This window comes from Sceloporus occidentalis, unplaced genomic scaffold (assembly GCF_023333645.1).
Source record: "Sceloporus occidentalis isolate IW3139 unplaced genomic scaffold, rSceOcc1.0.p SCAF_85, whole genome shotgun sequence".
Classification (NCBI taxonomy): Eukaryota; Metazoa; Chordata; class Lepidosauria; order Squamata; family Phrynosomatidae; genus Sceloporus; species Sceloporus occidentalis.
Window position 1 is genome coordinate 4,344,607 of NW_028317065.1, and position 16,739 is coordinate 4,361,345.

Genomic DNA, 16,739 nt, shown 5'->3' on the forward strand with positions numbered 1-16,739 from the left:
AATCCAATAAGTGTAGAATGCCTCCACTTATAAAATGCACTGTAGTCCATACAAAATATGTATGTATTAGTACCCCTCCTTAGGTCTTGTCTTGCAGTAACTCTTATTTTATTTATGCTGTCTAGCTTTATTTTTTATAATTGTTGGTTGGAAGATGCACCTAGACATATAACATTTTTTTTTATTTTTTTTTGAGACCGAGTGTGGGGCTACAGAAGTGCCCCATTCTCGCCAGCCATAATAAAGCGAGTTAATAAAATATATTGGATGCTTTGAACAGTCGGATTTCTGTAAACTGCAATGCGTGTTAAACATAATGCTACACAGCACAACATACGGTCGTGTTAAAACAAATATTTCCATTCCAGAGAATTCTCTTCTGAGCTGTTGTACGAGAACATACGCAGACATTGCTTTGACATTCTGCACTGGAATGCTTTAAAATCATGCCTAGAAGATTTCTGCAAATGTTGAGGTTTATGCAATTCAAGCTGGTGTTAAATTGAAAGTGTTTCATTTGTTCCAAATTGTTTAGATTGCTTTCATGCTGTTGCATATAATAATGATTGACAGTGATTAATGTGGCGAGCATAAGGAGGCATTTCACAAATCAGTATGTGTTCTTAATTAAATAAACAGACTAAGAAAAACAGATTGCGTTTGTTTATCTCCAGTGCAAACGTTTAGTAAGATGTAACAGCTTGAAAGCTTGTAGTGGAGATATATATATATATATATATATATATATATATATATATATATATATATATATATATATATATATATATATATATATATATATATATATATTTAAAAGAGCAAATAGCGTTACTCTGTTAACAATGGAAGTACATGACACAAGTCAGGCTGATATCTTTAATAGGTAGAATTTAATTCTGGTTTAATTTTATAACTTGCCAGACCTAATTTGTCTAGAAAGCTTGCGCTTTAATTCTATTCAATTATTCAACAAAGGTGTCTTCTTCACTTTGTGCGTTGTAAATGAATAGCAGCTTTAAATGTGAGGCTTTGAATGCTATGCCACTCTCCATGTTACGATACTGGGTAATACTGCCGAAGCATGTAATATGTAGCTTGCCTTGAAATATGAAAGTGCAATGGATCCAATCTGTACTGCAATTTATTGACATAAGTTTTTCTTTGCAGACTACGGAACGGTGTTGCCCGTGGGTATATGATGCACAAGCTTAATCTCACTTGGGGTTATATAGATATTAAAACAATTCTGGTGGAATTTGAAAAGGGACCTTATTGCCATAGCAACCAACAGAAGGTTCCTGCTGATTCGACCGTTTCAGGGTTGCTATGGTAATAACAATGTTTTTAAACTTTGCACCAGATTTACTATTTATTCCTAATCCTGCTGTCTCTTGAACTTTTCTGTGCTTCCCACAATGTCAAAAACACCTCACAAAGCATATTTAATTTTCTATAAAACAAAAGAAAGAGAGAGAAATTCCATAGGTTTTCCAGTGAGTCATAGCTGTGTGTGTGTCAGAATTCCGAGTGGCAGTGGACCACAAGTGAAAAACCTTAAATTACTGACTGGAGTCATTTATTAACTCACACCTGCCCCGCTGTGTGGGTCGCATTGCTACTCTCTGAAGCTGAGGGCCACGAGGTAGCTCTTCAGGTGAAGTAGGTAGGCAGTCCTGCCTCTCCCACCTATGATCAGTCCCGGGAACTCTCCGGGTCACCATCAAGAAACTCTGGGACACAGGAGTGGCACTCCAGACCCACTTCCCGTCCAGCCCCTGTGTTTTCCTGCACGTGGGGCGAGTCCCGCGCGGAATGTCAGCGGGACCGTCCACCAACATCAGCTGGACCACCAGTATTGTATAGTGGCCTGCCAATTATTACTGTTGCCACCATTACTGGAGATTTAACTTGGTGCTGGAGGTGCCCTCAACACCCTGTCAGAGTTGTAAGACTCCTTTATTCTACTAATCCAGTTCACATTACTTATCACTGAGAAGAAGGCTGGGTGTCATGCTGAACTCTTAGCTTGACCGTGGCCCTGCAGAACTGGAATTGGACACTTGTAGTGATAGCTATCGCGATGAATGAGATTAACTACCCTGTTCCATCTACGTTTTCATTTGTACATTTGAGATTGAGTCAACAGCTTTAGATTTTTTTTGTGTGTAAGAACAAACTATCATAATTAAAGCTTTCTTTATAAACAAAATCTGAAATAAATATTTTTTTTTTGTATTTATTTTTGTAGAGATAAAAAATATATATATATACCAGACACCCTTTTTTCCCTTTACTTTAAAAATAGATTGTCGTGTTTTGTGTTTGCTATGATTTATAGAGAGAGAGCACTGCGTATGACATGTATACCCACAATTTCAGAGTAAATATTGTTTTTGCACATTACCCGTTAATTCACCGCTATATGGGCAACTCCACAGAGGAAACCGAGACTCTGGCATACAATGTGTATGATTCCGTGACATGTCACATCTGGTCAAATCGAACACGAAACTGCTGCCTGCGGTCTACCATCTCCTAAGTCTTGATCAGGGACAGATTTCAAGCTGTTCCTTGGGGCACACGGTTTTTTGCCTTTCTTAACAAAATGACACATTTCATCCAGATCAGCTAACTGCAAAGGTTATTAACTAATGATGTATGTATTTTTGTCTTTTTTTTTTTTCCTGTAGTATTTCTTACTGGCCAGCGGGTCACTATTACGTTAGTTTTATCGGTTCTAGGCAGTGATGGTGGCTTCCAGAACAGATAGCAGCTCAGCGCTAGGCATTTTGGTTTGCTGACTGCTGACCACTAAATATTATGAAGTTAAGAGCCAGTGCGCAGCAGTTGCATTGTACTGATGGCATAATACTCAGCTCTTCTGGCATTATATGGGTTAATCCTGAAACAATAACTGTAGCAGAGCATTGATGAAGGGTCTTTGATCTCCAATAAGGCGTGGTTATTTCGGCAGCAAAAGCCGTACACTTTTTCTCTTCTCTCTCCCAAAACCCAATGTCCGGATCTGCTTACCGGAACAGTGTGTCAAACTAGTAGAGGTTTGTTCAGAGTTAATCCTGCCTCGCTGCAGAAAAATGAGACTGATATACAATATGAAAAGCTAAGCCTTGAGGCCAGAATAAAACGTCAGATAATTAGCAGCCGCGTGAGAATAAAAGATGCTTGTCACTTGTAACATTAAATCGTTTATAATGACCCCATCTATTATTATCACTCTAAAGACGTGCTAAAGTCAGGTTAATGTAGGAGTGTCATCATGTGTTATCTACAGAATCTAAAGGCCAAAGGCAACCAAAAGCCCCGTGGTGTCTGCAAACAAAATTCACTTCTGGGAGAAGAAGGAAAAAAGAATCCATAAATATATAATTTGTGATTATTGCTCTCCGTGATGTTTTTTTCTGTTGTTAAGTTGCTGATTGTTGTTGATTGGTTGAGGCTTCCTTTGTAAGGTTGGATGGGGCAAAAGTAGAGTACTTTCCAACCTTCTTGAAAGGCACGTTCCTTAAAGGATAGTTCAGTTCCCCCCTTACACTTACCAACTATGCAAACTACATCGCTGTTCTTTCTTGTTTGTAAAAGGAAATTGGGTGGATCTGTCTTTATAGTTTTACAGACCGTGCAAACGTAATAAAAAAAACAGTGTTGTTTTTAGTGAAAACAAATACCCACTTCATCCACTTCCCCTGCATGCGCTTAAGTTAAGAACGAGCGCATCTATTTGGTGGAAAGGAGGTGTACTTAATCTTCACTGTAGGTTCTGCCAAAACCAGTGTCACATTGAGCAAGATCAGCAAATGTTCTACTTTTTATCCAAAGAAAGAAAACATCAGTACCATTACACCAAGAATAAGAGTTACTTTTCAGCTGTCTTGTTAATAATATATAAAGATTTTGAGCTGTCTTTAAATTCCCTAGGACTTACTAGTGACAGTAAGCTTCTTGAATATGTAATGCGTTTTCTGTATATTATGCCTCGTGCCACACCTCAGCGGCATTGAGTGGATTTATTATTAACACTTATTTATTACATGCAGTATATTGTTTCAGAACGATACTAGCAAACAGAATATTGATATGTAACTCGTATATGGATCATGAAGAAACTATGGATTATCTGACAAGCAGGGGCGTAACTAGACGCCTCAGGGCCCGGGTGCGAGAATCTGTTAAGGGCCCCCCCACCCCCTCACCCCCCCCCAAAAACATGATTTTTACCCAACAATTTTTTTTCAACAAATTCAATTTACATATTGAATCATATCTGTAAAAAAAATCAAAGAAAAAGGGGCGCATGTACAAAGGGCATAATCCAGGGGTGTCCAAGTTTTTTCTGCAGTGGGCCACTTCATCAGAATTGTATACATGTGAGGGCCGCACTCATTTTTCACTGTGACAAAAAATATGGCCTTTAATAAAATATGCAGATTAAAATAAAGTAAAATGACACAAAACCTTTACTCTTCCTCTCACTGATTTCTGGGCCATGAAAGTTTTGCGACTACAAATTCAGGATTCCCTAGATTTATTCTAGGGATGAACTAAAATGAAAATTCTGGACCAAAACATTCAGGGTTCACTTAGCCAAAACTGAAAATGACCCCCACCTTTAAAAATAATAATAAAAACTCACATGTTTAATAAAAGTAGGTAACACACAATTGGACAAAATTAGCAATATGACTTGGCATGATAGGAGTGTGATTGCTGTTAGCCTAGGCAACCAGTAAATGCTGGTAACTAGGCATGATGGGACTGTGCTCGCTGTGATTGCTGTTAGCAATCACACTCCTATCATGCCAAGTCAGCCAGTACATGCTGGTACAGGGTGGCTGTAAGTGATGTGCAGACCCCATACTGCTGGCAGCATCACTACACAAGGGGGGCAGCTAGCTAGGTTTCAGCATGTACTGGCTGACTTGGCATGATAGGAGTGTGATTGCTAACAGTAGTCACAGTCCCATCATGCCTAGGTTCCAGCACTTACACATCCATCTAGTAAATGCTGGAACCTAGGCATTATGGGACTGTGATTGCTGTTAGCAATCACACTCCTATCATGCCAAGTCAGCCAGTACATGCTGGTACAGGGTGGCTGTAAGTGCAGACCCCATACTGCTGGCAGCATCACTACACAAGGGGGGCAGCTGGCCAGGTTTCAGCATGTACTGGCTGACTTGGCATGATAGGAGTGTGATTGCTAACAGCAATCACAGTCCCATCATGCCTAGGTTCCAGCACTTACACATCCATGCTATCACACACACACACACACACACTCATTTATTCATATAATCATTAATTCACAGATTCATTCCCTCAATCACACACACTCATTCAAACACCCTCCCCACCCCATTACCCGCACTGCAGCTCCCTCGATGCCGCTCACAGACTTCAGCAGGGGGCGCGGCCTCCCTCTGCCTTCTCTGCTAAAGCACAGAGGAAGTAGGATGTCACGTGAACTCTGCTTCCTCTGTGCTGTCCAGAAGACCCTCCCACAAGTAAGTAGCAGGGCTTGAGGTGCGGCTCATGTAAGATCGGTTGCCCTGGCTGCCGATCTTACGCGGGCCGCACCTCGAGGTCTCGCGGGCCGCATTTGGCCCCCGGGCCGCATGTTGGACGCCCCTGCCTTATTTAAAAAAAATAAATAAATAAAACGTAAAAAAGATTTCGGGCGGCCCCTTGGCTTGGGCCCCCCTGCCGCCGGGTCCCGGTCGCAGTCGCGACCCCGGTAGATCCGCCACTGCTGACAAGTCTTCATTAGCCAACGCATTGTGGGTTCCTGAAAAATATATTGAAAATATGGGTTCTGACCAGGTTAAGGATAGAGTCTTAGGTCAAAAAGCAAAAAACTTTGTATCCGAACAAAACAATAGGATTGCTATATACTGAAGTGTGGGGACGGTTTCCAGTGACCGAGCCATGGAAAATGTACAATATATTGTATTAAGGTTTTTTTTGCAAAATCAGACCTAAATAAATGTCTTAGTTGATCTGTGTGTAGTCCAACCTTCTTCAGGAATCGCTAAGCATGCTTGCATTTACATAGCCCTTGGCACAGACCTACAATCAACATTTATAAAAAAAATAATAAACTGTTTTCGATTGGTGTGAACAGTAGAACCAGAATTAAATTAGACTTTCTTGTTCCTTTTTAAAAAAAAAATAGACTTGTCTGTACTGAGTATGCTAACAACACAGCAACTTGGCAGGCAAGAGAATAAGCTTATCGGAGTAAGATACTTCCACACGCCAAACAGTGGATCTGGCTACATTTCCAATGATGTCATCTTGTTTTTACATCTGTCTTCCCCACCGCTATGGCTAAAAGGGATTCCACGAGTCCGGCTCTTACCATTTCCAGATGTGCTGTACCCCGTCCTTTACAACGAAATCAAGAAATTTGTATTTTAGAAAGTGAAAATGTGTTTTTGTTGGCGCTTGAGAATATTTTAACAGGACAAAAAAACAATACCTTTATAATTCTCAGGTACGTAATACGGCAACCTGATGCCTTAAGGTCGATAGTACATGTATTATGCTCATTATTTATTAATAGGCAGGAGGCAGGAATAGCTGTGCTGAAGGGTGTGACTAACCACAAATCGCCATTGCAAGGGTGTGAAGTGGGAAAAGTTAGGCAGGGAATGACTGGAGCTATGGCGATCCGTTATACACAGGCAATACCCTCTTTTTGTATCCCTGCTTACCCAAGCACAGAACTCTGTTCCATGCTGAAGCAAAAAAAAAGGCACGTTGGGCCAAAATACGTGTGCAGTTATTAAACACAGGTATAATACATGTACCTATTACTTAAAAATGGGAGCTTATGTTCAGTGACTTGACTTTAATAGATTGTGAGTCCATTCCTAACCTCTTGTGTGTCTTTGTTCTCGCTCTCTCAGCAAAAAAGCAATGCTACGAATGGAGAAATGGGTCTGACAGTATTCTGTTTAATGCCTTGAACAAGGCTACGAATCATCTTACTTATAGGCCTATAGAGACCACACTTGGCAGACCATATCCATTGTGGTATGGAAGGAAAAAAGAACAGATGTGCTTACAAAAATGTAACATAAACAAATATGCCTTTCTATTATCCTGTTATTTCTCTTGGTTCTGCTTTTCCATTGAAAGCCAGAGCCATGTTGATATATAACAAGAAATACTGGATGACCAGGTGGCACCAGCAGTCAAACAGCAGGGCTTCCATTGTACGAGAATGCCACAAGCTCTTTGTGAGCTTCCTTGGGGGGAAACATCCATTATAACACTTTTGGGTGAATATGCCCTTTAATGGCAGGTTTCACCAGAGCGTACAAGACTCACCAACTTAATCAGTGGTCATTTATCCTAAAATTATATTACCTATACCTGTAAAACCAGTTAAATCTGTAATGTAGTTAAATACTGTTATTGTGCAGAAATCATGTTCTAACATATTACTTTTTTGCCTATACATGGCAGAAAACATTGGTGCCAGCTGTGCCAATTTATTGTCTATATGTATTAAAAACATTTAAATAACAGGTTAGCTCAGTTCTTGATATGATTCCATTGTAATTAATAGGAACGCGCACTTTTATCATTAAGGCAGCAGCCTGTGAAATTAAAACGGAGGGTCCCAGCGAATGCCATTACTTGTGACCTTGAGAAAGGCCCGTAATAGCTGCTGTAACTATGCTGGTTAAGTCCAATACATTAAACAGTTTGGTGAATACATTTGATGAAATTGCTACAATAATCCAGGACCTATTGCTTTCGTTATCCTGATAAACTAGAAAAAGTATTTCTTGCTGGTCTCACTTGGTAAGATGCTCTACCTTCCCACTGTCAGACGGCTTCCTGAGCTTTGAGACTTGAGGCTATCGGCACAGATCGATTATGTTATTAATGTCCGTTATTGCTCATTATGTACCTTTTTCTTCCCTTGTTAGGCAATGACTGTGATGTTCACACCGGCCTAATATGAGACTGAATTCCCTCACAGCAAGGTGTTCTCAAAAGGAAATGTGTAATCATTGTTGTAGAATTGGCTCATTCTGAAATATATTGCTCATGTGATGTCTGAGTAGGTAAAAAAATGGCAGTGAAACTGTAAAGGGAAGATTACAAGAGAAATATTTGCTACGTCTTATTTCACTGTGTGCTCTTTTATTACATCTTTCTTTTTCTGTCTTGCTCACTCATGCTTTAAAGTTTTTTGTTCTGATCTAGAGGGTAATCCAAGGGTGTAGGGTGTTCTCAACAGTGAACTTGGAGTCTGGCATTGAACTACAATGTTTCTGAGTAAAATTCTGTTTGTTCATTCTTTTCGGTTAAAATGGGGTGGGATTCTAGACTATATTTTGAAGTGTCTAGAATTTTGAGGTAGGGTAAAGTAGCATTAAATACACCGGTTAGTTTATCCTGTTAATCTCCACCTGAAAAGCCATCAAAACGTTGCCTTGACTATAAAGCCTGCTGTATGCTACACACTTAAGATATAGTTTTGATGCATTGTTAATGGACACCTGCTGTATACGCACCCATAAATCTGCATAAATATATGTCAAAAATGACAGCGTTCCTGCTATGTGGTAACAGCTTTGCCTGAAACTAATATCCACGCTATAATTGCGTTGGTCTCCATCACAGACACTGGCAGATAATCCAAGTAAAATTCAAAATGTTATTGGCAGAATTCTCCATTAATCATTAGTTATGGATAGAATTTGTGTATCAAAGCAATGCATGAGACGGGACATGTAAGAAGAAGATTTTCCTGCCGGTTTTGGAGCTTATGGTCAGTATAACCTGTAGAAGAAAGCTCCAATTTATCACACGGTGCTAAACATCTTCGTGTTTAGAAGGTACAAACAATCCCTTGCTAAATTTTGGCTGATGTAAACTTTTTCCGTTACACGATTACACTGGAATTTCACATGAGATGCTAATTTGACATGTTACTTTGTGTCATTTGTAAATTATTCACAACGCAATTTGACGCAGGAAAGTCGGCGAGACACACACACACCAGTGGCTTTGGGCTTGTGTGCAAACATCTGTGCAGAAATCTGTGATGTATTCCAAAAATGATTAGCCAAGTACAACATCATAGGATCCTTCAAACTATCAAATGGATCACAGTTGGATATCCTAAATCCAAAATGACCTCCTTTGTTAACATAATGAGAGATTTCTGATAGCCTCGCTATACCACGGCTATCCCTTTTAATTCATTTTTACAGCAGTAATTGGGATGGTCTCCTGGTGAGAGAGGATTAATTTTTGATTAACTCTCTCACAGCTGTATGCGAGGTGAGAGCCCATGTAATGGTTGGGCTATGACAATCGCAGTTTGCTGCGGTTCCTGGTGAGTTATATTGCCGTAGATAATGCTTGATCTTTATATATATATATATATATATATATATATATATATATATATATATATATATATATATATATATATACATACTGAGATCATTGGGTAATATGAAGACTTCCATAATATGTCATAATATATCCGATGCCCTGCGCAGACACATGCAAGATATGCTAGATGAATTCTCTAGACACTGTGTGTCTGTAATATCTGAAGTCCAGAAACTAGATGTTTTTTTGCCCACTTTGTTTGGTTTGTTATATTTTATTTCTTTTTGCTTATTGTTGGATACTGCCATTTTCAGTATTCAGACGAAGTAGTGTTTGTGCGTGTGTGTATAGAGTTGACGAAGCACATAATGTCATATGGGCAAAGACACATCTATTAAGTGCATGTTCGGATACGATTTTAGATTTTACTTTGATGTAAGGCTCTCTGCTAAGAGAGGCATTTTGTTTCCATAGCAATTTAATCAACAACCTTTCTGTGAGCGAAAATGAATGTTAGTCTTCAGTATATGGTGGAAGGGATTGTGATGTCATCTCTCCGAAGGGAAATAAATTAAAAACACCCAATTTGATTTTTTTTTGTTGTTAACCTCAAGGCCATGAAACTAATTGTTTCAACGAGATTAAGGAGCTGAAAGATATTTTACTAGGTACATATACTGAGGTTAGAAGCAGCATACTTAATATTAAAAGCAATTATTCCACAGTCATGTTTGAGATTACCAATAACCACCTACACTACAGGCATATTGATTGTGACTCTAGAAATGCACAGTGTTGGAGCAGAAAATGAACATGTAGCATACAGATGTGATAGAATGTCATTAGTCTCTAGAAATAAGATCTCGCTAGTAAAAAAAAAAACAAAAAACAATATTGTAAATTAATGAAAGACAGTTTTAAGTTATATACTTTAACACATTTTATATTAATATTCTTGTCATTCTAGCGAAACTATTGTAAAAATTCTGAGGATTTTTTAAAAAAATGTAATTTTTTTTTTTTTTTTTTGAATGTTACCTCTTTTGTATTTATTTCCAAGGGTTTATTTCAAGTTTAGATGCCTTACCTGTATTTACAGGTACATTTAGGTAGTCAATATGGGCATTCAGTGTATGAGCAGAGTTATGGTCTCGTCTTCTATGGGGACATTCTGCAGGAGCTCATGCCCATGGCCCAGCAATGGTTTCTACAAGCTCCTTATAGAATTGGCATATCTTTGTGTTTTTTGGGAGGGGGGGGTTTCTCAGTGGAATGATTCAAGGTGCCATACGACCACAACAAGTTATTACTGTGTTTATCTGAGTTTGATTATATCTGATTTAAATCAGAAGGTTACTGCTATGCAGTTTGGTGTCTGAAAACATTTTTACAATATATTGACATAATAAGCTTACAATACTGTTACGGTTAGGATTGCAAGGTGTTGACAAATCCCAGGTTTCGTTTAATGACATGTCCACAAAACGAATGCTATAATGTATCTTATAGATCTTTGAAAGCACAAAGATCGATACAGAACTGACCTATCTGGCCACCAAAGTGTTAATCAAAAAAGCAGCTCAAGAAAGATTAAAGCTCTAAGCCTCTTCCGATCCTATTCTTAAAAAAAAAAAAATATATTCTCTTCTGTAATTGTCTGTCATTTCCCTGCTAAGAAAAATATATTAGTGTCAAATTCCTCCATCAGCCAACAGGAGGGTTTAATGAACAGTCATTCCAGAGGTATTTATTGCATCGTAATTATGTATGTGAAGATGTCACCTTGACTGAGCAATCGTGGCTACCGGAATGAAATCATTCCGTTAAAGAAATGAGATTGAAATTAAAATTCTAGACCAGACGATCTATAATTAGAAAGTGCCCACAGACTTTTAACTCTGCTAACGAAGACGATATCATTGGAGGGTGATAAAACGATGCACAGCTTTCAAGTCAGTGTTCATTAAAGAATAGTTGTGTACAGATCTTAACTGTATCAGTTTTATGTAAATTAGTTAAGCTAAAGTATCTGTATTTATAAGTATGTGTGTGTGTGTGTGTGTATATGTGTGTGTGTATATGTATATATATATATATATATATATATATGTGTATGTATACACACACACACACACACACACACACACACATATATATATATATATATATATATATATATATATATATATATATATCGGTATATAGTTTTGCAGTATGTATTTAGATACTGATATAGATATATGAATCCTATGAAAGCGCATCGATCTTGATCAACTTTTAAAATTGTGTACAATTTAATATGTCACTAGGTATATAACCTGATACAGTGCCATCAGTGCATCCATGAAAGCAGATGTGAAGAAGGGTTGTTAGATTACCGCAACATTGTCATCTCTGACAACTCTGCCTGGAAATGAGCATAGCTGATAGTCCAAAGGTTGAAATCTGTTTCCGATAAGTCTTTGTAGCAGGATTGGAGATAGCCCTGTTTAGGGAAGGTGAAGAGACATATTGATTACATATAGTAGTTTATACTGGGATTTTCCTTTCACAGCAGTTAAGGTATGACACTTTTTTTTTTTTTTTTAGAATACTAATATTTATTGGTGATGTTATTTGATTCTTGGTTGTCTAGAAAAATCTTATTGTTTTCAATTACAGTCGGAATCCCTGTTCAGTGAAGATATAACGCAGAATGCACCATTTATTCATATATATATATATATATATATATATATATATATATATATATATATATATAGTACTCTGCCTTGACCGTTCAAACTCCATTTCAGACAGCATACAACTATAGACAACAATAGTAGTGTGTTGAATGAGGTTTCCTAAATTGAACCTAGATGTGTCCAGTTTCTTCAGAATGCAGCCAAATATCAAAGTGGACAAGATTCTGTTGGCTCTGGATGGCGTGTAGTACACCCCCTGGCTCATCAAACATGGATAAGTCTATTCCAAAACCGAGATGACTACAGCACACCATCTCTGGTGACCATTTGTTTCTTGCTGCCATCTATACAGGTCTTCTGGTTTTCAATGTCCCACCAAGTACATTCTCCAAGATGTCATTTCTAGGTCAAATAAAATACATCAATATTTTTGCTGCCCAACACTGTAAGCCACATCAACTAGAGCACTTGTGCATACCGTCTGCTAGCATCAGTCTCAAAATAAGTTTGTGTTTTAGCTACGGAGTTAACAGAATAGAGTGTATAGTGCTATACTATATATATGTATACATACTTCAGGTTTCCCGTGTAGTTGTGAAGTTTATTTGCACATATGGCAGTAGTGGAAGTTTGAATCTAGGTTTTCTACTGCGATTATTGCTCTCTTTTTTTTGTTCTTGGATCCTCTTTTGCATGGGCAAATAATAACACAGAGGATTTTTGTACATGCGTGAAATATCAGCCTCTATTTTTAACCCCTTAATGACAAAGCCCGTACATGTACGGGCTCAAAATGCATTGTTTTCAGTGGGTTTAGGGACCTCCCATTGTCCTTAAGGGGTTAATAATTGCTTGGCGTATTCTTATGTTTATGGTATAAATAAATGCCACGTTTTCATAACTAGTTGTTGATCAAATATTTGTTGCTGCCAACAGAACATCTTCTGCAAATTAGTTCTTTTTCCACCACTTGGATGTAATAACTAATGTTTCTGTGGTGTTATGGCATATGCATCACCAAGCTTCTCCTTTCGCTGTATCACAAGCTGTGATAGCGTGTTTTATTTTTTTTTCCATCTTCCCTGATTTGCAAACTGATTAGCATTTTTATGTAGGGCTGTGATTGGGAGCTAAGAGAACGTTGGAATAATTTGCTGAATTAAAAGTCAGCAGGGCCTCGGGTACCCAAGGAGTTGCGTTTATACAATTATGTACATTTATGACGATCTGGAGCTAAAAAATGTGAGAGCAGCTGTCTGTTCTAGGTTCTCTAACTTTCAAATGAACTTTAAGAATTTACAGCAAAAGATGAGCAAAAATATTAAAACGGGAAGAAAAAGCTTTGGCAGGGAAATAAATAAAAATCCGACTCTTTGTCATATACGCGTGAGGAGGCTAATGAGCACGTTCACAGTCAGGGTAACATATGTTTTGTTAGACCTCCTGTCCTGTAGCACAACAGGACCTGTCCATAGTGGCATCTGTTATGAGACCAAGCATGCCTAACCAGCACCTGCCTGAGCACGCACAGTCACTCAAGCTGTTTTAAGTGGTTGCAGATGTTTGCGGCCTATTGAGTATTAGCTAGCGGGCTGCATGGCATGAGGGCTGTCATGGGATTTTTGCATCCAGAGTCTGCTTATTTTGGAGACCAGATTCAGTTCACAGGAGAGACTACTTCTCAACCGGATTCAAATCCTGGCCTTGTTTCGTGATTCTGATATTAACACATTCTGTCACACAGTAGTCATGCACCTCATATCACATGATGACATAACGATACTTTGGGAACACTTTTCTTGTGACTCCATCTGATGGCTGACAGATCACTTTATGATGGCTCTGTGCTGGAGCCGCTTCGTTCCCCATACTTTTTTTAGTGGCCTATTAATTCTGTTTTCCTGCTGGCTGCGAACAGAGCTGTTATTTCAGATTCTAGTGCTGGTGTTATGGAGCTATTATTTCGTCTGACAGTTACACTGTGGCACTATCCATCTATATTGCTGAGGTATTAGCAGAGAGAAGTTGGTTCAGTGGTTCGTAGACGTAGTCTGTTTTCGTTATCAGCGCTGGTTTGTTGTGTAGTGAAAAATAGACTATATATCTAACAAGCCAGCATAATCCATGTTAACAGGTTTCTCACTTGTACGTGTATGTAACGTGACGTAAGGCAAGGACTATAGACTCTTCTCCAACATGATCGCTGCATGTAACTAAAAATGTTTGGACCATTTTCTCAGAATCGCCTCCGTTTCAGAGAACAATTACATGCATTATAAATAACGAGTAATCCTTGTGTTAAAAGCATGCATTTTCTTTTATGCATTTACACTTTTACCACCTTACACAAGAGCTTCCCTTTATACGTAACCGCAATGTTAAATGTTTGCACTGTCAAAAGTCTAGTTGTGAGTCTTACACCTATACATTTACACCCCAGTGCTATGTATATATTTTTATTTTTGTAACTATATATTACTCTATTTGTTACTAGCAGGTTAGTGAATACAGAACACGAAAATGGGGCCTTTGTTACGAATTCTCCACTCAACTTAACTCATGTGCGCTGTATGGCATTATGAATATTGCATTGGTTCTGTTCCAGTCTTTCCTTTCTAATACACTTTTTATTTTCCCTATAGGAGCAGCCAAGGCTTTATGCACATGAAGCTGTCAAAAACCAAAGAGAAGTATATACTGGGTCAGAACAGCCCTCCTTTTGACAGCGTCCCTGAGGTCATCCATTTCTACACGACTAGAAAGCTTCCAATCAAAGGAGCCGAACATTTATCACTTCTCTACCCTGTAGCTGTGCGGACCCTGTAGTGTGGCAATTGACTCGTCTGCCCCTTCCTGTGGACAGGGGTCTGTGAAGAATCTTTGTAGCCAGCACAGCTGCACTATAAGACAGCAGGGTACTGCTGGAGGCTATTCAAGCACTGGCATTGTGGAACGTAAACTAGAGGCTACAAACGCTTGGTTGTATCGCACTCAACATATTTACAATATTGCACTATGGTATTCACGATGAACAATACTTCTATTACGAAGAGGGACGGTGAAAAAACCCAAAGCTTTTTATCTGCTGTGGTCTGTATGTTGAGCAGCTCTGAAAGTGGAAAGGAGTTCTGGAAACGCATTGCTTGTTTGGGTTGCGAAAGTTAGCAATCCACCGAAAAGAAATGTTACAATGTGAAGCAATGTTGATTATTTGCCAACAACGATGTATTTATTATCATTTCTTTATTTTGCCAAAATCGCTTTGGAACCTTCAGTATTAATTTTCTATTCTATTAATGAATCTGTTGATGCTACTTCCTGATGACACTGAAGGAAGCAGTCACCGCAATGTGTAATGTGGTTCCTCGATTCACAGATTGTACTTCTAGGTTCTGAGGTGCAGCTTATTCACAAAGGATTGACTAATCTTGCCTATTCAAGCAATGCCACTTTGTTCATAGAAGGGGAAGTGTCAAGCAAAACACTGGTGTAGATTTCTCACCCAGTTGCTTTGAGGGGTACATGACTGGCTTCAGGATCATTATCGTTCAACCAATATTGACTGCTGAATCCAAACAAGTTCTGTTCTGCGGTACCTGTGGAAATAAATGGTGCAAGGAAAGCCTGAACGGAAGACTCAGGCCTGCTCTGACATTACACCCACAAACACATGCCTCTTGGAGCAATAATCTATCTTTTTTTTTTTTTTTCTTCACTTGCGGCATCCATTAATCCTAAATTGTCAGTTATGCGGTAGCAAGTTATGGTTTAATTATTTATGAATAGGTTATGTAAATAAAGAAAAATAGCAATTTAATATATAAGTATATTTTTGACCCCATTTTTGGTACAAAGAACGTGTGGTTGTGCACCTTCTTACAGTCGGAATGCCTTAAAAGGCAGGGTTAACCATGTTTTGTGTTTGTACAGTGTGACTGTTCTGTTGTGGGAAAGCGTTACTCTACTGTTAATAGGTTGATAAAAAACAAGTAAAAGAATCAGGGTATTGTTGTTTTTAACTGTTTGCTTGTGAAACCTGTTTTTGTTTCGTTTAACTTTCCAAATAGCAAAAAAAAGTACAGTATTAGGGTCCCAACTGTCTTATCTCTAATAAAACAGATCTTTGGCATGTTTCAGTAAAACTTACGGTGTCTACCAAAGCAGTCATCAATTCTTCGAATGCTTCTTCTTGTCTGTGCTATCTGCTTTTGTATTTCTGATTACGGTATTCTAAATGTAATAGGACGTGTTTGAATTCTCTTAAAAAATATGACAATTCCTAATTCATATCCGAACTAATGGTTTATTCTCTTATTAATTCAAATGCTATTCACTTTTGCTTAAAAATTTTCACTTCATTACACTCTTATTCTAATGCAAATTGGGATCTTGTTTGCTAAGAACTTAGCCTAAGAGGTCAGGCCCGGAAAAGGGGAAAAAAAACCTTACGTGTCCTGATGTGAATGGAAGAAAATGAGAAATCCCCATTGTGTGGAAACGACGCTGCCTGACATCTGACATTTAATTATAAGCCTCTCCTGCTAGACTCCTAAATTATACTACTCCAGTGATTTCTATAGAGTTAGTTGACAGAGACCGTACAGCGCACCAGACTTAAACCATCAAGAATGCCAATCTGAAAGAAGGCCATCTTATGAACAAGGGTACATTAATATA

At 38.4% G+C, this 16,739-nt stretch overlaps 1 protein-coding gene across 1 annotated transcript in view; it reads left to right on the top strand.

Annotated features, from left to right (window-relative positions):
• The window catches only part of LOC149285086 (SH2 domain-containing adapter protein B-like), a 96,436-nt gene extending 81,548 nt beyond the window's left edge, over window positions 1-14,888 (top strand). Inside the window, exon 6 of the mRNA XM_089495846.1 lies at window positions 14,705-14,888. Coding sequence (XP_089351972.1) covers window positions 14,705-14,888 — 184 coding nt within the window. The remainder of the gene's footprint in view (window positions 1-14,704) is intronic.
• The last annotated feature ends 1,851 nt before the right edge of the window (window positions 14,889-16,739 follow it).